At 39.0% G+C, this 24,919-nt stretch overlaps 1 protein-coding gene across 1 annotated transcript in view; it reads left to right on the top strand.

Moving 5' to 3' along the window:
* Nucleotides 1-13,108: 13,108 nt before the first annotated feature.
* Nucleotides 13,109-24,919, top strand: part of srrm4 (serine/arginine repetitive matrix 4) — a 68,167-nt gene continuing 56,356 nt past the window's right edge. The window contains exon 1 of the mRNA XM_038703652.1: nt 13,109-13,927. Within this exon, the coding sequence (XP_038559580.1) occupies nt 13,725-13,927 (203 nt within the window). The 5' untranslated portion in view covers nt 13,109-13,724. The remainder of the gene's footprint in view (nt 13,928-24,919) is intronic.

The raw sequence follows: 24,919 nt of genomic DNA, 5'->3' as shown, positions 1-24,919 counted from the left end.
TGATGTGTGATGGTAAATAAACTAGCATGTGGCTTCAACAGGGAAAAGTTTGTGTTGCCATCAGCATGTTTTATCATATCATAGACGTTATGAAAACTGGTAATGCACTTCCCTGTAAATGTCAGGTAGCAGTGGACACCACATTTCTAGGCATGTTAAACACACACAGTAACACAAACCAGAACGTGGAGAGAGAGAGATCTTGGAAAAATCATTTTTAACTGTTGTATCAGTTATTTTCAGTATTATTGATAATACTTGTATCTGTTAATAATTACACCCCTTCTATCTAATGTTCAGGATCCAAATTGAACTTCTTGGCTCATCTGCAAATGGCAGGTAAACTGAAGGAATAAAAAATATGTTTTGAATATTCAACATAATGACCACATGCTTTTAGTATGAAAACTCATCTTTAGTATCACCTAAAGGGATCATTATAAATACTTAACATCGGATTTACAACTTGGAGAGGCCTTGCTGGTTATCATGTTAATGTAACAGACTATAGTTGGCTGATATTAACACTTGGTGGCAGCTGATGTGAAATACAGCCTACCTCAGAGTCACGATTAGAGAGATGATTCACTGACGTCATGATAGGTACAGTGGACAGTGAGGGTCACATTAGTCTCAGCGGGTACAAAACACAACGATGTAAACCTGGCCCTACACTGCGATTCAAAACTATTTACTGATGAATTGTTTCGCCAAACACAAAATCTATCCGCATGTGGCGCTTCGTGGGTGTTAATTTTGGACCCTGCTAGTAATCCTACTTGTTGCATTTGAACAAAAAAAACCTGTTACTTGATCGTGCATCTCATTAACTAAAGCAGCAAAAATAAAGCAGCAAAATTAAATGACAAAAAACATTAGTAGTATTTAGGTATCTTTAAAAGCATGCTAAAGCTATAGAGAATGTACTTCAACCATTCATGCAGACTTGGTTTTTGTCAACAAAAAAACAAAAACAACTTCTTTTATATTCAAAGTTCCACTTTCCTCCAAAACACAATGGAAATACTGACAGTGAGTGTGACAGAGCCTCGGCCTGTGTCACAGCAGGTCCTCTCGGGGCAGTGGAAAGTCTCGCTCTGCAAATGAACATCAGACATGTGGCAACACCTACCACCTTCTCTTAATTTCCAACTGTATTTGTAGATAAAGGACTCAGCCTGAGGTGCTGGAGGGCACCGCTGCATGTCAAAGAGAGCACCAATTGTATCAGCTGAATCTGAGTCAAGTGGGCTAGTTTTCAGAGCAATTGTCTGGCAATGCTGAGTAGCTTGTAAAGTTAAAGAAACCACAAAAATATTCCCCAGTCATACTTTATTATGCAACAAAGTATAACTCCATGTAATCAACAAGAACAATAATATAAGACTGCAGCAGTTTTGGGACAGTCAGTAAACTTGGTGAATTGGGGATTTAACTACTGAAAGTCATAACAGGTCGATTAAAAAGAAGCTGTTCGAACTTCCAAAATTAGATTTTTAAGACTCAGAGGGACAAAAATTTTTCTCCCTTTGTGCCAGAGGTCTGTAAATTCTGGATGAGCCTCGCAACATGACCGCTGTCCTCTCGGATGACAGCTCACGAGGTGACCCTTAGCTTGTCTTTAGGGGCTCTGTGTAATATTCCACGGCCCGTCGCGACAATCACCACGGATGAGCGTTATTCTGTATCATGGAGAAGCAGATCTGCTACACAGAGTCGTCCCCCAAACCCTGCGGTTTATTTACCCTGATGGAGACTCATGATTTAATTTGGCAAGATGGGAGTTGTCCTCTTACCCTTGCCCTGTGCAGCTGGGTTTCTCCTTCACACGGCTCTCCCTGACCGCCTCTTCACCTGTCTAGCTTGCTTAAACTATTCTGAGTCATAAAATAAAAATATTTTACTCTGCACAGTCTGTCAAGTATTGGTAGGAGCCAGGGACAGACTTGCAGATGTTTGTTACCCTTGTTTTGTTCTCTGTTCTTTTACCGTGACATTTGTCTAAAAGTTAAGTCTGGCTCTTTATGATCTTTTATGCTTATGGATGCATTTCTTAGTGTAAGTAATGTTAGGGAAATTATCACTTTATTAACAGCTTGACGTGAAGGCGAATGAAAATGCTGTAACTATAAATGTTGCAATTGTTTCAAATTAAAGGTTACTAGAAATGCCAGACAGAGGAAACTCATTAGAAGGTTTGAATTTCAGCCGTCTTATCTTGGGATGTGTCATCAGTAAAGTGAAAAATGCAGTCATGCAGTCATGTTTTCAATTTCAGAAGGCAGCAAAATTATTTCAGCAATAACCCGTGCACCTGTGTGCATCTAAAAGAATAAGGGCAAAGTAATAATTAATGTGGCAAGCACAAGACAAAATTTAGCTTTTTTTGCAGCATGCTGTGGAAAAAACATCTGGTCAGGTTTATTAGGACTGACTGCACTGTATACGCAATCATAATTGTATAACTTGGCTGAACACACTTTTTAGCAAGAGTTGAGAGTGTCGCTGTCTGGAGCTGGTGTGCTGGCTCTGGGACCGCAATGTTTACATTCTGGTATATGTGGCTGTTGCAGGACAGCAATAAGTACAGGTAATCATTTCATTTATTCAGAGCATCAGCATACAGCATCAGTTTCAAACCACCAACAGTAGCGGAAAACCTGTCAATGCCAAAACATTCTCATGGTTCCACTACTCTGCCTAGTGCAGCACATTTAAACAACAACAAATCTTCTGAAACTTTAATGTTAAAATGACTCAGCATACTTATAAATACGTGCTATAAGACTTTTAACTGGGGCAATGATCCAGGAAAAACCTGTGTTTGTCATTGATGTAAATAGGTTGACACAGGTTATCTAGCCTAGTTCCATGACCCTGTTCACAACCAGTGGTGCTACCATGTTCGGGCCCTCTGAAAATCAGCGTACCCTTCTGGACCTTCCTGTGCCACAACTGCTTTGTCTTGATCTGAAACTCATTACCTTGAGTACCAAGACAATAACCCAGGCTGTTATAGTAGCCCACATCTATCCCTGTAGCCACAAATTCTGTTCTACTAAAATGCAAACTATAAAAACATATTGTTGGAGGCTATTGTCATTTATAATTGATCCTCCAATTTACAGACTGAAAATAAGACTAAAATGAACAGTACATAAAAATGAAGAGATACAGCCTTTTATTAAATTATTCAGCACTACTCATTCATATCTTGCAGCACTGTATCAGTTTTCATTCAATTTCAGCAAAAATGTATCTGCCATTTTATTTTACTCAAGTACTTAAAGAAAAAGTAGTAATACCACACTGTAAAAATACTCTGTTACAAGTAAATTAATTGCTTTATTTAGGTATCATCAGAAAAAGTATTCAAAGCAGAAAAATGCTATTATCACTCATGCATTAATGTAAATGAAATTACATGAAAAATTCTTAAAGGTTCTGTCAATCGACTAACTGATTAATTGACCAATCGTTTCAGATGTGCTTGTATAAACTGCTGGCAAATTGAATTTATAACAAAAAATATTTTAGAAACTCTTCATATTAATTGTTTGTAGTAAAAAGTAAAAGAAAGATTTCAAAAATAAATTTATAAAAATACCCATATGACCATTCCCAAAATAATTCAGATGCGTGTTTGCTGGTCTTTGACCCCTGGCCCTATGGTTACAGTCTTCTTAAGTTTAGGCAACTAAAAGTACTTGATTAAGGTTAGGAAACATTGTGGTAATGGTAAAAAGAAACCATTGCTGACTGTTGATAGGACGTCAACCTCAGTCACTTTGTACAGCCACCCATTCACTTTGTTGTTCTCCCTAAGAGGTTTTGTGGCGCAATAAAAACGACACACTAACTTTACTTCTGAGAAAGGTCAATCATTATATTTGTTACATATGGCTCATGATTGCCTCATCAAGAACGCTTTATTAAATTTCATACACCTATGAGTGAGATGAAATTAAATTAAACTCTCAGGTTCATATTTTAGGTGTGGAGGCTTCAACTAAATATGTTTAAATGATTTCTGAATTATTGCTGCTGTAAACATGCTTGGTCAGGACCAAAACATCTTCTGACCACACCTGGAAGATGTTACCTTCACATACATGGTGTGTGAAGGCCAGTCCAAAGGCATGTGCTTGCTGTCATTGCCACTATGGAAATATTTATTTTAAAAGATCATGTAAATTTAATGGTCAATCTGTTTACCTGGACACCAAGCTTTGCTTAACAGACAATAAGATGTATTGATTACTGATAGTATTACTGATAGTGTTTGCAGATGTCAGTCATAGGAGGAGGGTGTAGGGTACTATAAGAGAAACAATGAGCTATCCTAAAGTGTTTTATTAAACTTTTTTGCAAAAAGCTGCTCTGATGTACACGTTGTAAATTGCCTTATTGCACAAGTACATGGTGCTTGTGGTAATTTTCAATTAAAGCGTTCAAAAACTATAACTACTTTGTTCAATACAAGTAAATCAGAATAATTGTGTCATCATAAACAAAGAGCAACCTTTCAACTTTTAACTCTCTGTGTAATTTCCGCCTATTTGTTATTTGCTCTTTGGTTAAAGTCCAGATTAAATTGAGCATTTTCCACATTTTTATTACTCTTAACATGCAATAAGATCCAAGTTTCTATGGTGACAACTAGCACTACCAGGTATAGAGTTAGGTTGGGTGTGAGGGATTGTCTTCATTTGATCTTTTCATGCTCCTAGAGGGAAGAAGACCAGTTATGATCTATGGCATGATGGGTAATCACACTGCCAGATTTACTGCTTTGCTGGTTTTATCGAATGTTTCTAAAGCTGAGACACTTTTCTACATGTATCCACCTCTGTGACAGGACTGATAAGGGGGTAAAACTGGAAGGGGAATCAATTTGATGTGCTGATAGATTCAGCAAAGCAACCTGTTCCACTACATTTCCATGAATTATTGTTAAGCTAAATCAAGTCATTGTGACAGTTTGGATGCTACAGTACACTCTTCAGTTTAACAAACATGCCACAACAGTATTAGCTCCCCGAGCTGCTGCAATCATTGTGCAGCTATGTCAGCATTTGTAACTCTCCTATTTTTTAATTTTACTTTTATCAGACATCCTCCTCATACCTTGTCCCCCCAGGTGCCATGTCACACAACAGAGTCCGACCAGGTCTATTTACTTTCCAAAACTGCAGTAGCCTGAAAATGAAATATCTTATCAGGTTTGAGCAGTCTGAGCCAAAGCACCTAGAATTTGGGGTTTACATGTTAATGAGGGGATTCTGAGTAAATGTTAAGTCAATCGAAGAGCTTGCGTCTTTGTTGGCAGCCGTCTTACAACCCAGTAATGGTGCATGCCTGGCTTTATTCTATAATGTGTTGGTTCTACTTCAATAAGTAATTTGTTGTTTATAATTAAAAGAGGAGCCTCAAAATTTTTAGTCCTGTCAAACATTTTAGTAACGGTCGGTGTCACCAGGAGGTGAGGGACCACCATTATGATTCATTATCTGAGTGTATAGGTCCATTGTCATTGATATAAGCCAGGGGTTCACCAGTTGTTTAAGGACTAACTACCAGCCATCAGTCACCAGGGCAACATGTCCAGGTGTGATCAAGCCCCATATAGCCAGCACTAGTCAAATATGATTGAGTTGCATTTCCAACAATGCTGTGAACATTAAAGGACAAGCAGTGGTGGAAAGTAACTACAGTAAGTACATTTACTCAAGTATTCTAATTAAATACAAATTTGAGGTACTTCCGTCAATTTACTTGAGTTATTCCATTTTCTTCTCCTTTATTCGTCTACACCACTATAATTTAGAAGCAAATATTGTATTTTTTGATCCTTTACATTAATTTGTTCCTTTACAGATTCAGATTAATAATACAGAGATTAATCAAAAAATTAATTATGATGTATTATTAGTGGTTAAGACTGTATTGGTCCCTGGGTGTAAATTCACAAGATAACCAACAGTATGCTGTATAACGTCCCACCTTTACCAGCTGCAACATTACAGTGATGATCACATTAGTGCATCAACAATCATAATACATTAATATAATTACATTATTCTAAAATGGACCCATAAATGGTACTTTTAATATATTTAGATGCTAGTACATTTGTACTTTCTACGTACGTACATTTCTTCAGAACTTTTACTGTATTGCTACTTTTACTTACTACAAAAGAGTATCTCCTTCCACCACTAAGCACAAGGTGTCTTATTTTGTGTGAAGTCGAACAACTATGGGACGCTGGCTGACGCTGAGATAAATGTGTCACAGATGAATCATTGATTTGAAACATTTTATAAACAACAGTAGACAAGAAATTGATTACAGCTGTAAAAACATGTTTTGAAAGACTACAGGAAGGAAAAAAAGGAAGAGCTGTTCCATTGTTAGGATCACTTGTGAGCAGTGGAGTATTGTGTTTACCTACCAATACACAGTCACTCTGAGTATACACTGACACGTACATGTTGTAGAAGTACATAGCTTATTTTTCTTGCTCAATACTTTGTGACATTGTAAACACTATACATCTGTGAGTGTCATATCACACAATTTTGCCATTCCCATATTAATGCACATTAGATGACCAGTGACCAAGAAGCAGAGGGAATATGTGAAAACGTATTGACGCGGGGCACGACATGCTTTGCACTAACAGATCTAAAGCTGACAGTAATCGCAGTTGTTGGAGCAGATGAATTCCTCTCTATGGATTTCTTTAAGTTGCAAATCTATTCAACAAAAAGGGGAAAAGGCAAATTGTTCAAGAATGTAATGTTCCTTTTTCTTTACCAACAAGAGTTCAAGTCAGTATTTTTCTTTTTGTGCTAGTTCTGCTACTGATATATAATTTGAAAGTTATTTTTGTTGTGGTGAAACTCACAAAAAGAACTGTGAAACTAAGCTTCACCCCTCCTTCAAAACCCTGAGCAGTATTTTCTTTTCATATCATTGTTCATTTCTTTTTCATTTCTACTTTCAGCATGCACACCTCCACATAACTTCAAGAGAAATCAACTGCTGGTAATATCTGAGTATAAACTGTCACCACAGCATTCAGGACTGCCAAGCTTACTTAATGAAAACTTTGGAAAAGATATGACAGTAATAATGTCTCTTGGCTCTACATTTTTTCTGAAGTGTTACTTTATGTTTACTTAGTTTAGGGTGTAGTTGTAAACTTCAGCTAACAAGCACTGAAAAACTAAAACAATTAAAAGTAAGAGAAATGTAATGTTTATTAGACTATTTCTGGTTTCTCAACATACGTGATTCATGTTGTCGTCAAAGAATGATTAACTGAATGTTTCTGTACCTCTTTGACTTATTTTCACTGGTTTGATCGCAGCGGCTGTGCACACCTGTCCAAGTGGGAGTGCTGCCTTAGGAAGTCCAACACAAACACATCTTAATTCAAGCTGTACTTTGCATCACTTTTTGTCTCATTATTCTCCGAGGAGAGACGGTATGGCAGATGTCAAAATGGGGAATATTAGATGAAGTTGATGTATATTGCACTCATTTGAAAATGCCCTTGCTTGCACAAAATAGACAAATGATGTCATAAAAATACCATCAGAGAAAAACACAAGTGCCTGGAGGAGCAAAGCAGCCTCCAGATCCGGAGGGGAGGAAGAGAAAGATTTATTAAATTAAAAATGAAGAACAGTAAAGAAATTGTGTATTCGGTGTATATTCAGTCAGTTTTGACAAGTACTAATTTTTGTGATGATCAAATTCCAACGACTGTATGAGCTTACCCAAACCATTATAGGACTGTTCAGTTGCCTTGTTAATAAGCTTAAAATTGTTGATGATGTGTAGAGAAATCAGAAATGAGTTCAGCTCTTCATGTTACATTGATGTGCTGCCTTTACCATAGAAACATTAATTGTACCAATTATGATGAATAATGTTGATTCTCTTCTGCATGTGATGCCATTTAACACTTCAAAACCAATTACTGTCAGTAGGTGCAATTCTCTCCATGAAAACACCAAGGCTAAAACATGAAATGATTGTCTCGCCACAGTTTAATGACTTTCCACAACAGCTCTGTGTCCTTCAGCTCAACTTTCCATATAAAACCACTGCTAGCAAAAGCACTTCATAAAACACTCAGCAGTAGGAAGTCCACCCCATTGCCCTCGGCACAGCCCTCCAACATAACCTCGACTTCATCTCGTGGCAGAAATGGCTGTTTGATATTCTCCGCCATAAATGAAACAGATTATGTGTTTTGCTGGACCGGCTTGTCTCTGGCCTCTGGTTTGATTCAAGAGTGCCTCTGCTCCATCTTTATGCAAAGCACTCTGATGAAGCAGCCACTTATCATTAGGTGGCTGCTATTGTTATACATCAAGGTTTCATGTTATCAGCTGATATATGCATTATTAATCCAGACGAGGTACCCGCGTCTTTATGCATACCTATTAGCAGCGAGGGTTATTAATTCCTGCCCACGCCTACAACGTCTCATCAGGGGAAAGAGAAGTGTACAGTGTGGGAAAACTTTTGTTTATGACAGCTTGTTCACACCCACAGCTAGGGAATATTGTGGTACGACGATCCTGGTTCATCCTGTATACAATATATTAATATATAGTGCATTGGTTCTAAAATATAGAAATGTCCAAGCCAAAGTCACCCAGAGAAGATGTATTTACCATAAGCATGTGTGAAGAAAGACAAATTAATGGACCCTAATAGTAGTAAGGGTTACCTTACCTTTAGGCAACTTTTAAGATGAAAGCTATATTTATATGTTGGTGTCACGCCTTATGACTCTGATGTCGTAAATGTATACACAGATTTCACCCGTTGTTTGTCGTTCACTTTGACAAATGTGTCCTACATTATCAGCTTGCTCATGCCTGATGCATTCATTATTAAAATTTCTGTGAGCCAACGTGATTAATCAACAAATCATTTCATTTAATAATAGCAATAATGGGTTTGTCTCCTGTTGTACTGTCTTGAATACAGAGGGGTTGCAGAGGAGATGCCTTTATACTGCTGTACATTACAAAATATGTCAAAAGATCACTGTGCCTTTCTCCACCCTGGTTGATGTTGTTGTTATGACCAGCAATCTCCACCAGCATCAGAAATAGAATCTGGTAAAACTACAAACCTTAACTGACCGACCAAAGTACGTGTGGTCTCCTCCTTGTTAATCTGTAGTCCTGATGCATGCTTATATTTTTGCGCTTGTGCACATCAGCCGAAGATATATGCTATGCTGGAACCTCTTATGTAAAAGTTTAAATCCACATTTAATGCCACGTCTTTTAAGCAGCAAGTGGTCTCAATTTATTTTAATATTCCATAAAAATGTACTAGCATCACAATGAAAATTAATTAATTAAAATAAACTTTTTTAACTTCTTTTTTTACTCTAGATTTTGAAACCAGTTAGTTTCCACACAAAATTTCAACTCATGTTTACGTTTATTGTGTCAGTGACCTCTAGTGGCCGTACAACGCAAACATATAAAACAAAACAGTATAAATTTGTTGCAAAACAAAAATTTAAATTGAATAATAACAACTAAAATATTAAATGCTCCTAAGCTTCATATCACCAGAGTTCAAGTTATCTTAAAGGTTCAGTGTGTAAGATTTAGTGGCATCTAGCAGTGAATTGCAGCCAACTGCCCCCTACCGTTTCAAAGAGCACAGGACAGTTACAGTGGCTGACACAGCACAAAAGGTGTTGTCAAGAGCAGCCAGTCAATGTAAGCCAAGAGTGTGAAACATTGTCACTGTTTCTGCACCACAGTCCATTATAAACCACATAAAAGATGAAGTTTATACAAACATTGAAAAGGGAAACGCATTAATTCTCTCTGTGATTATGTATCCTCACCAAAACTGAATAATAAAATAAATAAATAAACACTTGATGAAATAGATATCAGTCATGACAGCAACAGTTACTCACCTAATCACTTACACTTTGTGGTTTTGCCTACAAAATAAAAGCACGAGAAGCTTGTTTACTGTAATGTTGTATTTGGAGTTGAACTGAGCTTTTACTTTAAAAAGTTCTGAACATTAAAAGAGTGTCTAGCATGCTTGACACACCTCCTACACCTACAAATGTTTTGTCAATGTTTTCAGTTATCTAAAATGTTATTTTCACATCTAGTTTTAATTTAGACTTACTAAAAAAATGTTATTTTAGTTTAGAAAAATATAATCACCTTACTAACTGTACATGGGCCTACTTTTCTTTTGAATGTTTTACCTATTACATCAACTTCCAAGAAAGGAACAGACCACGTGACGCCCGGTCTTGGTTTATAACGAAAAACAAATTGAATGAAGTAAAGCAGAACCCTCTTCATTCTTCAAAATTGGATAACGATAAAATAAATTGACAAAAACCATAAAATAAATTGACAAAAACCAAAAACCAAATGTTTTTGATTGTTTTTTTTTAAATGGTTATTTAGTTTTGAAACAAATAACAGATTTACCGTTTTTTCGTTTTTGAATTACAAACGAATTATGGATTATCCAATGATACCCAGACCCTAAACGTAAGTCAGTGATTGTATGCATGTTGACCGGTGAACCCAACAGCTGGGCACATCGGCCGTGATGCTGCGGTCTTCACGTGTTTATGTCATGTGACGTAGGTCACATGATTTACGTAACGTAGGTCTAGTCGGGAAACAGAGTTGGAAATTATCGTTTTGGGAGGCATGGACAAACGCCATTGGTAGGGGCACTATTGTAGGATACGAGTCATATTTGGAGGTTGGTTAAAACGACCTATGTTGTCATTTAGGTTAGAGGACTTGTTGGGCCTGAAAGTCCTTGAATGCACCATCCAGTTTTAAGATAGTTTTAAGAAATATCCTGCTCACAACTTCTGCACACACAAGTGCCGCATGATCATAAAATAATAAAGATGGTTAATCGTTCATTGTGGTGGAGGTTAAATTTCATAGTATCCTGAAATTAATGGAAGGCAGTAGCTTTCTGGAACATTGGAAATCATTTACAAATGATTTGACAGTAATGCAAAGCGATTGAGTCTGAGCTAAGGGGTTAAAACAGGGAAACCAAAGATCTGCATAGTCTTGCAAGCAATTATCTTTCAAAGACAGCATAAAATCCAGACATAATTGTGAAATGTTTAGAACAGCAAATGTTGTGTAAAAAGTGACATGATCTGAATAGGAGGATCTTTTTTGTTTCAGTCAGTGATTTAGAGGTAAAACAGAAATCTAAAGTATTTATATTTTGAAAAGCCAGCATAAATTGCTTGGAAATATTTGAGTGTGCTCTATATTATGCCTCTACTTCTGCAGAAAGCATGTTACAGTAACAAAAGTGAACTCGTTCTACGTTAAGTCTATCAATTTATGAGCAAGGTTTGCCGTCTCATGTGACAGCGTGCAAGCAATTCCAAAAGTCTATAAATACTATTTATCCTTTTAAGCATTACACAGGATGTCTGTTGTAGCATAAACAGGGTGGCATCCCTGTAGTAAATAATCCCTCCCCAGATTCCCATGCAGAGTCACTACGCGTTACAGCAGAAGCAAGCAGCAGATGATATGCAGCATTAGAGCCAGAGCGTAGAATGGGAGAGGGAAAAGAGAGTGGGTGTGTTGGGGTGGAGACTGTTGAGCTGTTGCTCCGTGTTATGTGTCATGTAGAAGCAGACTGTAGAGGAGAGGAAAGGAGGAGGTATCCGACGGCAGGGAAAAGCTGAAACCCCCCGGGGGAGGTTTGTGTCAGCCACATGCTCCGGCTGGTCCTCACTGAGCCAGGCCTTTTGTTATGCTGATTTACTCAGCCTTTTGTCCAAGACACTGCATGTGTGTGTGAGGGGAGAGAACAAGAAAAAGAGAAAGACTAGCAGAGTTTACAACATATTGCAGACTACATGTAGAGTAGACATGTCAATAATCAACTATATTTGGGGAATAGACAATCGCAGCACCTTACAGTAGTGCCATCCTACACACTTACACAATCAATACATTAATATAAAAATGCTCAATTATTGATGAGGCTGGGTGAGAAAGTTAATGAAACTACGTGGTCATATTTGTTCATTTTTGTACTTTTGTTTTGTTGCATTATACAATATATTGCTCCTACAGTGATCATTCAATATTTGATAACTGAGCAGCTGCTAAGAGAACACGTCTTCACATACAGCTATATGGTGACGAAGACATCATTGGTCCTAGCAGAACATTGGCCTCGTTCACCATCAACAATAGTCATGGTGGTGGTAAGTTCAATATAACAGACGTAAAAAGGCAATACATTGCACAGCAGCATAACACATTACAGAAAGGTTCACTGGGAGATCTGGAAAAAGCTGGCGGTATCTGGTAGGTTTTCCTTCTGTCACTCACAAAATGAGGATGAGGAGTTTCTGAGTGTTTCTTTTGTCTACATTATTTTGTCTACAGATATACTCGGCGCACGGGTAAAGAAGATTGACAAACACCTAGAAAGCCTTGAAATCTCATTCAGGCAAACGTTTTTTGTAGGGCTGAAACAAATTATTTTCGTTATTGATTAATCGTTTGACCTTTAAAAGTCAGAAAATAGTCAAGAAAACACATCACGGCTTCCAAGAGTCGAACGTAGCATTTACAAATGTCTTGTTTTGTCCAGAACAGCCCAAAACTCCAAAGATAATCCATTTACATTTTATTTTTTTTAAAGAGAAAAGCAGGAAATCCTCACATTGAAGAAGTTTGTGCTTAAAAAGATTAGCAATTCCCATTAGCAATTGATTAGCAATATAGTTGCTGTAGCTCTAGTAAGGGAGGGAAGAAGAGGAACAAAATGAAAGAAAGACATAAGGAGGAAGACAAAAGGGAAAGAAAGAGAGAAACTGAAGCTGGCACACGTCAGGATGACAAGAGAACCTAATCAAGGGTATAGTAGAGCAAGTCAAGTGTAACACACAGACAGAGGGAGAGAGAGAGGGAGGATGACAGAAGGTGTCCCTCTCCCCAGCGTCCTGCCCCCAACTTTGACGTCACAGGCTGAGAGACACAAAACAAGCCACTCTCAGCTGAGCTCCGCACTCGATTTCCACTCACACACTCTCCAGCTCACATTCACGCCTGCCCCCAGACACGGCGCATCACTTGCCTTGACACCTGGTCAGCCCTGAGCCAGCGCGCATAGGTGTACAATCAAATCCACACTAAAACATTGCACTCCAGCAACAAGAAAACCACTTGATCTATCACTCCTCGGGACTGAAACATGCTCCGGCTCTTGTGAGTGATGCCTAATTCTGTGTGAAGCTGCCGACGGGAGCACACAGGGAAGGAAGGAGCGCTCCGACTCCCAACCCCGACCCAGACCCCATCCCAAAAAGCAGCAGATGTGACAGAGGAGGAGAGGCGGAGAGAGAAACACAATCTCCCCCACCCCTCCTTCCCTCATCTGAGAGAACAATACCCAGCCTCCAGTTGGAGAGGGTCAGCTTTTGTCCCTCTCCCCACGCTCCCCCTCAAGAGTGAGAAGCAGGCAGACGCGCTGACACATTGACCTGCTGCTGCGAGAGGAGAAGACGGTGCAATACAGTTGCTGCGCTTTACATGGTTTGATTCAGTACTTGGACAGCTCCTGAGCAACAACCAGTGCGAGTGCGATTTTCCATGAGCGTGTAGACTCTGTTGGTTTGGTTTGGAGACGAAGAACCACAGATGCAGCCCCCATGTTCGATCCAGCTCGGTCCCAGTGGCCCCTCTCCATCCCTGGGATCGCAGGGCAGCACTGCGGGCTTCTACCAGCTGGAAGAGAAGCAGCTCTTTGAGAAGTTTTGGAAAGGGACTTTCAAGGCTGTGGCCACCCCGAGACCGGAGAGCGTTATCGTGGCCAGCATCACCGCCCGCAGGAGGGTGATCAAGTGAGTTCTCTATTTTCTAATCAAAGAACAAACACATCTTGTGTCTTTTTCACTCTAATTTGAAATGTCTTTGCTATCCAGCTGCTTCACTGAGAGTAGTAAAAGATTACCCATTTTGGCACATGCTTGTTTACACAAAACATCAGCAGGTGTTTGTGGAGTGATAGCGAAGAAGGACGCTGATTTTTTGAGTGACTTGTGTAACTTCAGTCGGTTTCCTTTTGTGTGCAAAGACACTAGCATACAAGACATTCAATTCCCAAAGGTTCTAGCATCTCTTGTAAGATATTTCTTTGACATTCAGATTTGGTGTTTCTTCATGTCACACAAAGAACAAGTTAATCACCTAAAGTCAGTTTAGACCCAAAGAATAAATAACAGGTTAAAAGACTAGATGTCTAGTTGAAGAGGAAAATGTGATTGAAAAGTAATTATTTTAAATGTCCAGGTGGCATATAACCAGCATTTCAGTGATTATATTTTATCATGTTTTTAGAACCAGCTACTGTCGTTGAAACAACATCCTCAATATTAACCCATCCTAAAAACTTTAGCCCAGTTTTTGACCTACAAATCAGTGAACCAGGGCCCTTTAAGAGGTTAAAAACTCAAAATATGCCTTTGGTGTTGATTTATCACCAACACTTAAATGATCTCTCTTCGTTTTTGTATGCAGTCGGACACATGCGGCATACAGCCAAACGCAGCTGGCATGAACAGTGTGACGTTCAGTTAATTGTCGCCTTTAAAGGTCATGTGGCAGCATTGTCATGCCTCTAATGTCAGACTTGTCCCCTCTTTCCCCGGTGACATGGCTTTGTGTTGAAGGAGCAACATGTCACGTTTGTTCCCCCCTGTTTCATCCCTCAGACCAAAGGTTAGCTGTAGCCCTTACAGACTCAGAGGGAAGGATGAATATCTGTTGCCCTTTCTTCTCCTTATCCCTTCTTTTAATCCCATCTTGGCTCCTGTGTGCACGGCCAACTGTCATCTGCTGGCTCTGGCAACTTTATCCATTTGATCATGCACTGCTCTGCCTGCTCTGCCTATTTGTCAAATACTATACTATAGTGGCATTCACACTGCTTTGCCTATGAAAAAGGCTTACAGTATATGTAACAGAACACCTAGTAAATGTTCAAACAGATTTACACAACCATACATACAGAAATACACACTTGCGCATGCGTACTTACATATCAAATGATGCTTTTAGTGCCTTGAATGGTTTTGACACCCACAATCAACTTTCTCTTATGTGAAATTAGCTATGTTAATGAGGATTAGAATGGCCCATTTCATCCTACATCAGCACAGGCAGTGGAGAGACACACTGAACCAGATAATGTGTCTTTAATGGGTTCTATTACAGCAGGACCATAATGCTGCACATGGCCTGGTTATGAAGGATTTTATTAGCTTGTGGGATATGACAAAAAAAAAAAAAAAACACTTCAAACCACCTCAATTTTCCTGTCAGTCAACCATAGCCTGGTACAGTTGAGAGATTCAAATCTATTTGGAGAAAGTGACAAAAAATAGTAAAATAATAACATAAAGTAAAAATATTAGAAACAAACTAAATAATCCCACAAAAAATTAAATGTATTGTGGCTGGCTGCCATGAACTGAGCAGCCTTTTTCAAATAGCCGGAGACTCTGGAGTGGGGCCCAGCTGTCTCTTCAGCTTCAGCTTATTTTGGAAGGAACCTCTCAAGTGTCTTTGCCCCCTCCACGGGCTCCGACCGGGTGGCAGTGACGAGCATGGCAGGGGCAGGCGAGAGGCAACATCCCCAGAGAGCAGACATAATGTAGTTAATTTGCCCGGGTCTGTTTGGGAAAGATGACAGCAGCGTCTTCGTCACCCACTGTTCATCTATCGTCCCGCCTCCTTGTGTATTTGCAGGAGGGTAAAATGCAGAGGGACTTGTGGGGGATACAGATTGTAAATAATGAGTAAAACACAACCAACAATAACAACACCCAGAGAATATGGATGCAGGAGGCGGCTCAGTCGTCCTCTCTCCCTCATTGCTAGACTGTTGATTTTGCCCGAGCTGAGGGTGACTGGGGAATGCTTAGACCATCAGAATGCATTGCCTTAGGCTTCCTCCTCTGCCTCTTTCTCTCCAAGAGGAAACATCATTATTCACTATGGATAACCGAGGGGTGATGAACAACTGCAGTGAAAGTGAGGGGGCATTATGTACAACAAGCAGAGAGGGAAAGAAGAGAGGAGACAGAGAGGGAGCCACGGGGAGATGTTTCATGTTCAATCAGCACGGGTCTCTTTTCTGTTATCACCCTCCTCGCTTTTCCTTTCTGTTCTCCTCCTTCTCTCTCTTTTAACTCCCGAAACGAAAGTGCTGGAGGGGCTCGAGAGCCACAGAGGAGTAATTAGAGTTTGTTGTTCTCCTTCTGTCCTCCCGTCTCTGCCCTTCCTCTCTCCTCCTCTTCAGGCCAGTCACACAGTAGAGGGGAGGAGTTCACTTGCTCTGTGCTTCGGGGTGGGGCTTCACTCGAAACCATTATGACCCTGCAAGCTGTTTTGTTTATGGGGGGTTCCTCATTAAATATTCAGCCTGGCTAACTTTGGGTCGTGTAGTATGTGTGTGTGCGTGAGTGAGTGTATTGTGTGCATTCATGTGCATCTGTACTGAAAATGTTTTCCAGCAATCGCAAGGGTTTGAAGTGAGGTTGTGTGTGTGTGTGTTTTTGCACGCGGGCGTGTGTGTGTGTGTGTGGCTGCCATGTTAGTGGGGTCTTGTCCAACTCTGTGGCAGATGGCAGGCTCGAGAGAATGCAGTGCAAGGGAGGGGGGAAAGTGTGTGTATGTGTGTGATGTAGGGGGTTTTAGGCCTCTTACCTCAGCAGATGCTGGTTTAACGAGGAAGAGAGGAAAAGGGGTTTGGAGGGGCTTGTACACTGACAGCACCAGTGGGAATATGTAGCAGGGTGGACAAAATAAAGGGAACTTTTCAGAATAGAATGCAGAGAAATCTAACTACGACCTGAAAAATTACGACAAAGTTGAATCGGATCATTGTAAGAATACTTATTGCAGAAGTGTTGTACCGAATTAATGCTATCAAATATAATAATAAATAGATCAAAACAGGAAACAGTCATAGTTTTTAAAAAGGCAACTCAATAAAAGTAAGAGTTTTAAGATGTGACATGAGAGACGCTACAGAGATGTCCTGAGAAACCCAGGCAGGGAGTTCCCAAGCTCAAAGGCACAGACTATAAGTTGTCTCACACTGGACTAAAGAGAATTACAGTCGTCCAAGACCGAAATAAAGGCCTGGATTGCTTTCTCAAGTTCTGCAGCTGTTTGAAATGATTTAATTTTAGATATTGTCCTTAGCTGAAGGAAGCATAATTTTGCAACTTGGTTGTTAAATGATAGGTTTGAACCCCCTAGACTGCGAGCAGACTCGTTGTACCTTTGATGATAAACAACCAAGTTTGGATTGTAGAGGAGCTCACAGAGAAGTCTGACTTCGATTGATTTATCAGCATGCACATGAAAATCAATATAGCGTTTTCTCAGATATGTGACCCAGTGGCAACATGTAAATGGATAGTAAAAGTGGATCTAAAATTGAGGGGATACAAGGGGTGCAGGTGTGGATGACACCCCTATCACAAAGGTAGCGAACCCAATCAAGAGCTGTGTCCTTGATACCAACCCATTTTTACAAATGGTCGGTTCAAATTGATTGGTCAACAGTGTCAAACACACAAGTCAAATCAAGCGGGTTTAAAACAACACAGTAAGCAGAGTCAGCAGAGAGCAGCGAGCACTTTAATTAGAGGGATTTTAGTGCTTTGAAATGAACAAAAGCCAGATTGCAATTGTTCAAATATGCTTTTGTTCACAAAAAAAATTGATTACAAATGTTTTTTTCTAAACTCTGTGATGAAAAGTGAAGCTTTGGCATAAAAATGTTTTTAAAGGGTTGACTTTTTCAGCAAATTAGATGGGAAAGTGGCACTGGAAAGATAAGAGTTAATAATGGAAAGAATATTAGGTTCAATGGTGTGAATGAAACACATTTTAAAAACCAGGTGGGCTAGAAATCTAGAGTGCAAGAAGAGGATTTCATGGCAGCGAAAATGAGTGAACAAAGGAACCAGCTTAGGACAGGCGAGATATTTCACATGATGGGGGAGACATTTGTAGCTTTGTCTCCTCTGTTTTATTATTAAGTGACTGAAGTGATTGAAGAACTCTTCACATTTTGCTGTGGTGACTTTAGGGAACTGGGTAAGAGGAGGGCTGATGACTGAATCAGTGGTCTGAAGTAAAACCCTGGGACTGTGGCTTTGAGAGGCAATCGGGTGGGAAAAATATGTATTCCTTGCTTGTTTAGCACTATCTTGAAATATTTTCATATGACTTCCACGGGTAAATAAAGAGTCCTTAGGGTTTTTCTTCTCCAAATTGTTTCTGCCATTCTATCTGTTATAATAAATCTGGGAATACAACAACATTATTATAACAAAGTCTTACAGGGAAAGAAAAGACACAAGGTCAGAAGATCAGACATGGCGTTAACATGCCAGATTATCTTAACCACTTTGAGTGGGGGAAGTAGTTTGAGGTAAAACTCAACGTAAGTGTACATGAAATTACAGTATTGGAGTAAAAGGGAGTTATTTTGGACTTTAAGTAAAGTCAGTGTTAAGTGACCAACAGTTGGAGCTCTACTATGGCTTGGATCTGCATGAAACTCTCCCGGTTGAAACATTATGAACAATTGCGTTAGAAAAATCTGGTCTCTTTGATAAAAAGTCAAAGAACTTTTTCAGATAAGAATAAGATATTAACTACAATTCCCAAGGTGCATTACAGTAACAGATATCCAATTATCAAGCTCAAAAATCTGAAATGTTCACAGCTAGCAGCAGATGAAAGCTATATATTGTGCTGCTGTGGAAAATGACAATACAATCTGCAGCTGAAGTGAATTCACTTTTGGATTCTGGGTCAGTTTTGCATTACATTTGGCAGCCGTGTTTTGTTCTCATCTGCGACAGCAAAGCTTTTGAATTTGCTACCACTAAGGCTCATGGGTATTGTAGTGTTTACCATTTTGCAACAGGAAAGCTCTGTAAGTACACAACATTAGTAAGTATAACGAGTCATAGTTTTACTTGGAAGTCTTTCTACTATAAACTATGAATGGACAGTTTGGGTAATAATAATTTTACTGTTAACCCCCTTCCAAATAACACTAATGTGGGGGTATGTTTACAACCTGCATGATTGTCTGACCGCTTGCGTTCCTTGCCCCATCAGAAATCATTTCAGCAATTAGGGCTGCAACTTCAATGACAATTAATGTATCGATTAATTTCTCGATTAATTGTTTAGTTTGGTTTATCAGGTGTCAGAAGATGGTGAAAAATGTCGATCAGTCTTTCCCACAGTCCAAGTTTTGTCCACAACCCAAATAAATTCAGTTAACTGTCAAAGAGGAGAAAAGAATCCCAAAAAAATATTCACATTTAAGAAGATGGAAAAAGAGAATTAAGACTTCTTTTCTTAAAAAATTACTAACCACTTAATTGATTATGAAAATAGTTGTCAATTCATTCAATAGTTGACAACAATCTGTTAATCATTGGCAGCACGATCAGCAATTAAGCCAATTGTTTCGAGTTGTAATAAACAAGAAATATCCTTTTTGATGGAAACGATTCACTTGAATTTATAAAGTTGCCACGTCTGTGCCAAAGCACGCTGGAAATCGTCAAAACGAACAGAGAAATTCAGGCATTAAAATGTCCTGAGCCTAAATGAATACAGGATATAGAGTCTCAAAAACATCAAGGAGTAGCAGTAGGAGCTGCCCCAGGGATGAAGCATCTCTCTCTCTTTGACAGACATGATTTAGTGGTGCACGAGGGGTTTGGCTGCCATTAAATATCTCTCTCTCTCTCTCTCTCTCTGTGCTTCTGCTCTCTTCATTGCCGAGTATCTTTACCCGACTTGTCTCCCTCTCCTCACATCAGTGTCTCTCTCCTTCCCTCTCGCAGTATCTTTTCCGTGTGCGTTAACTCGCCCTCACTGTGTCTGTGTCATATTACTCAGCACACAGGATGCAGCTGCTGAGGCATGCTGACAAGAGAGTAGGGGATGATGCCGACTCCCCAGGCAGGAATTGGACTCATCACTGAAATGGATTCACATTTGATATTGATTCCCACATAGATGATCCGTTTGAATCAAACCAGCGCTAGTAACTTAACACTTGCGTCCTTCCAGTGTGTTATACAGCAGGATGCACTGTGTTTGTCACAGGAACAGGAGCTGATACAGAGGTGCTAATTGCTGGAATGGATTTTTATTTAGCATTGATCTTTGCACAGCTAAACCATTTGAATCTAACCAGTGTCACATGATTAACACCCAAGAACACTATCATAGCATGTACTGTAGTTATGCATTAGGAGGCATTTAAGGAAACCAAGATAACAATAAAGATCATAATATTTTAATTTATTTATATGGCACTAAAAACCAGAATTTACACAGTGAAAAAGTGCAAAGTCATAAATGAATACGTGAGAAAGGTTAGCCATAAAAACTCATACATTCAAATATAAACAATACAAACCAATATAGAGATATTTAAAGGAAAGTAATATGCTCTCGTTTCTTGTTTTTTGTTAGTCTAGTTGCTGCATTATGTGCAATATGTCCTCCTCTGCCAATATGCAATTCAAAATTAAGCTTTGAATCAAACAACACGCCCAGGTTTTTGACAGACGTTTCTTTTTGTTGTTGGGAAAAGAACAGGGTGATGCAGAAGCAAAGACTGCTAATTTGTTATTTGGGTGAAAACCTCTTAATAAAACATGAGTCTTTCAGTAACAAAGACAGAGTTGTTTATAGCTTGAAGATCAAGCATTTTTGAGATTGTCCAATGGGGTTTGAAAGTGTTTCATGAGTTTTAAGATGTGTGGAACGTCCCCAGTTTCCCCCAAACAAACACTGAATGACTCAGCAAAAATAATAAGAATTTAAAAGGATTTCAAATGTGTCGGTGTGAAACCAACTCTGAGAGGAATAATTCAAGAAAAAAACATTCTAATTAAATCCTATTTTCAGTCATACAGTTCAGAAAGTAGCATAAATGATTTAGGTCTGCTGCAACTAGAACTTTTGTTGGAAAAGAGCCTCAGTGGCTGTTGAGGGATCACTGCAGGATAGCTGCGGCCTGTTGATATATAAACTATGTAGGTTTTACAGTCAGTGAACTAATTCAGTAATATCCAAAATTTCTATCATTAAATAACATTAGCCACCTTAAGCTACCGGTCATAAAAGACCAAGTAAGCCTGTAGCAGGAAAACTACTGAGTGTATTGTATTGAGGGTTTTTATTACTTAAGAATTAAGTTTTCTTTTGTAATCTGTGTAATTTTTTTTCTTTCAAAACTTAACGTAGCTGCAGTTCTTTGATAAAGATGAAATGAGTCACAAGAGCTGCCCCGGCCTACAAATCATACTGACCAGGTGCAAGGGAACTTGCTTGTTTGGTACAGGCCCTAGCAAATATCACATCTTTATCATATCATCATTATATCGCACTTGCAATACTACTACTTTGAGCTGGTCTTTAGTGGAAATTAAGTGGCACTGTCATGTATTCCAAAGTAAAGGCAACCTGTGGTGGTCAGAGAAACCAGGTTGCTTCTACCATTCCACTGTCACCATCCATATTTGTCTTTACATGTAGCTATTATACTTGAGTTAAATCCAGTACTGCTGCAGTGTAGACTAGAGTCTGTTTGTCTTAATGTAGAACAAATGTGTATTATTAGAGGAGGATTCACTGAAAGGGTTTGTTCACTTTATCAACAGGCCCAAAACACTGACAGCCATAACGGCAGCACATAAAAGGTAAAATAAGAAAGACATTCACTGGCCTATAGCACAAAAATGACTGTAATATATCAGGGTGTGTGGGTAAATGTGTTATAGATAAATGCCAATGACTCAACAAGTACTTCAAAAGGTGATATTTCTGGCTTTTAAAGCTCACTTTGACATTTCCAAAATTTCACTTTCGTCTCTGCCTCACAAAGGCTCACCTTAGCGCACAAATTAGTTTAGCTTTAATAACACTCCAATTGATTCTGGGAAACAATATGCTGCACTTGAGTACTAACTTGTGATAGATGTTTGACATAGTCCAAGCATGATGAGTAGCAATGGCTCGAACCAACCAATCCATCCAACCTTTTTTTGTTGTCACATACATACTTCATGATTGAGTGTGTGCTTCTTTGGGGGTTATGAAATGAGAGGATGGATTTGCTCTGAATCCTTTGATGCATTATTATTACTGTATCCAGTGGTTTAGTATATCAAAACCCCTAAAGGCGTCAACATGCTAGCAATGAAGGGTAACATGCCTGAACAGAATCAACACATGGACTCCGACAAACCTATGTGCAACTGTTGCGGATTCGTATCGTTCATAGTTTTATTTTCCATGGCAAGCAGGCAACATGAAGACAATGTAAGCTAGAATAAAACATAAATAAAAATGACAAACTCAGAATACCAACAATGGCTGCTGTGAACAAGCGGCGAAGACAGCTTGTGTAAATGTGAGACTTTAGAAGCAATTTGAATCCATCATGAAGACATAGACAACCTTTAATTTGTCATTTTGAAGAATGGATTTTTAAATGTTAGCACTGAAACAAAAGCAGACTAAAAAGTAATTCAGAGTCATTTTCAGAGCACATTTTAGTATGCTGTATACTGTCAACCTGGACCCTATTTTCCTGTTTTTTTGTGTCTATGTGACTGAAGTGGGACAACATTTTTGAAATTGGTCCAGTACTGAGCGAGGGCACTGCAATCGGATGCAGCTAAACAGGGCTACAATGCAATCCTTTCTGACAATTGCACCCCGTCAAAGTACGTCCACTGAAGTGCTTGTTTTTGCCACTGACAGGCTCAGATAGTAATTACAAGTGTGTTGCAGAGACATACCTTTTAAAGAGTAAGATCCTTTTTGTTTAACCAAACAAAGCCACCAGACTCCCTTGATAAAAACAGTAATTTTGCCTTGCAGAACGCGGGAATTGCTGGTCTACCCCTGCCTCAGTCTGTTGGTTTGTAATGTGTTATTGCGTCTTTGGTGTTTTAAAGGGTTAAAAACACCAAAGTCACAAAATAACACAAACTAATTGATCGAGGCAGCAGTAGACCAGAAAGGTAAAATTGCTATTTTTGTAAAGGGTGTCTGGTGGCTTTGACAGGAGCGTTATAGAGACTTTTTCTGGTTAAACAAAATCTTACTCTTTAAAAAAAGTCAACATGTATAGTGATCCTTTCCACAATTATGTCAGACACTTGTAATTACAATCTGAGCCTGTCAGCAGCAAAACAAGTACTTTAGTGCAGCGGTCCTTTTCATGTTAAGGACACCTAAACAGACACAACTTAGACCCATGGACCCCCATTTGATAAGATTTTGCCTAAGGGTCCCAAATTTGATTGGATTTTTTATATTATATATATTTATAAGTGGATGACCGTCATAAATTCTGTCATTGTGTTACTTATGGATGGATTATGTCTAAAATGAACGATTTTTTTTGCTGGGGACTCCCTGGAACCAGGACCTCTGGGGGTCCACTTTTTTAGTGGACATACTTTGACACGGAACAATTGCCTCCAAGGATTACATTGTTCACTCAATACTGGACCAATTTAAAATAATTTTTTTCTAATTAGTCACAGAGATACACAAACACTTTGTTTATATAGTACTTTTCAAAACAATGTTAGATGTTGTAGATAAGATACACTGTAAAAGCAGGAAGAAAGAAAGGAAAAATAGGGTTCATTTTAAAAAAGTTACCCTTTGACCTTCATCACAATATCATAACCATAATAATAACAAACCTTGAGGAAGTGTGGACCTCACCTCTTATGTCTCTTCTTTTGGGGATATTTAGTTCTTACAGGAATAAATGCAACAGAATGTGCTTGCATGTGCAGATGCCTACCTATGCACACATGAAGGCAAACACACAGTCCATATGGAGAATGACGCACATTGCGCCATAGGGGGGTTCAACATAATAACTCCTTCAGAGCTGGAAAGCAGCAGCAGCATTTTTGAAGATGAAAGCAGAGAGCTGGGAGTTAACCCTTTCCTTCAAACATCAGCTCAGTGCTGCTGTGAAATTTCCCCTCGGGCATCACAGTTCTCAGCCTGTGGTCCACCTCTACGCCTCACGCTGCCTTCCTCCTGCAGCTGCTGGCTATTGTGAAGTCTCATATCCTGCATAGCAAATTTACATGTGTAACCTTTTTATGAAGTCCAGAAATAATTTTCTAGTTTGGGGGGAAAAACAATGCTTACACATTGAAAGGTCAAGTGTAATGACAATCTGATGGGGGCAGGCCGTTGTCTGACCATTTTGGTGATCTAGGCCATACATCAACTGGCATCAACCACACACCCCTGACCTTTTTATAGCCAAATGCCTGAATGATATGTTAATTTAATTCACGTTTACTCACACATTGTTTTACATTATACTGGTTCAAATCCATAATACAACATTTACCTGGAACAAAAGTATCCTGGTTATTTGTATCCCTGTATGATACATTATCAAGGTATCTGACCATCTGCATAGCCATATCTTTGACTCCTCTACATCCTACATATTCTTTCACTTCTGTACTAAGGTGCAGGTGTGACCGGCGTTACACCGGAGTGCATGCTTATTTCATTCATATATGTTAGACATTGCATAGCTCTGCATTAAAAATATAAAATAAAATGTAAAGAAATAGCCTGAGTTATTTCATTTTAATGATTTCCTACAGTATAATATTTTCTAATTGAGGTATTTTATACAGTTTAATTTGTATACTAAAATTGTCATCTGAGGATAATCTCAGATTAAAAAAAAGGCCAACAAATTTCTGTCTGTGATCATTTTCAAC

This window comes from Micropterus salmoides, unplaced genomic scaffold (assembly GCF_014851395.1).
Source record: "Micropterus salmoides isolate LMB-PRFRI ecotype aquatic unplaced genomic scaffold, ASM1485139v1 Ms_hic_scaffold_7, whole genome shotgun sequence".
Lineage (NCBI taxonomy): Eukaryota > Metazoa > Chordata > Actinopteri > Centrarchiformes > Centrarchidae > Micropterus > Micropterus salmoides.
This window is presented reverse-complemented; position numbering and strand designations above follow the sequence as displayed.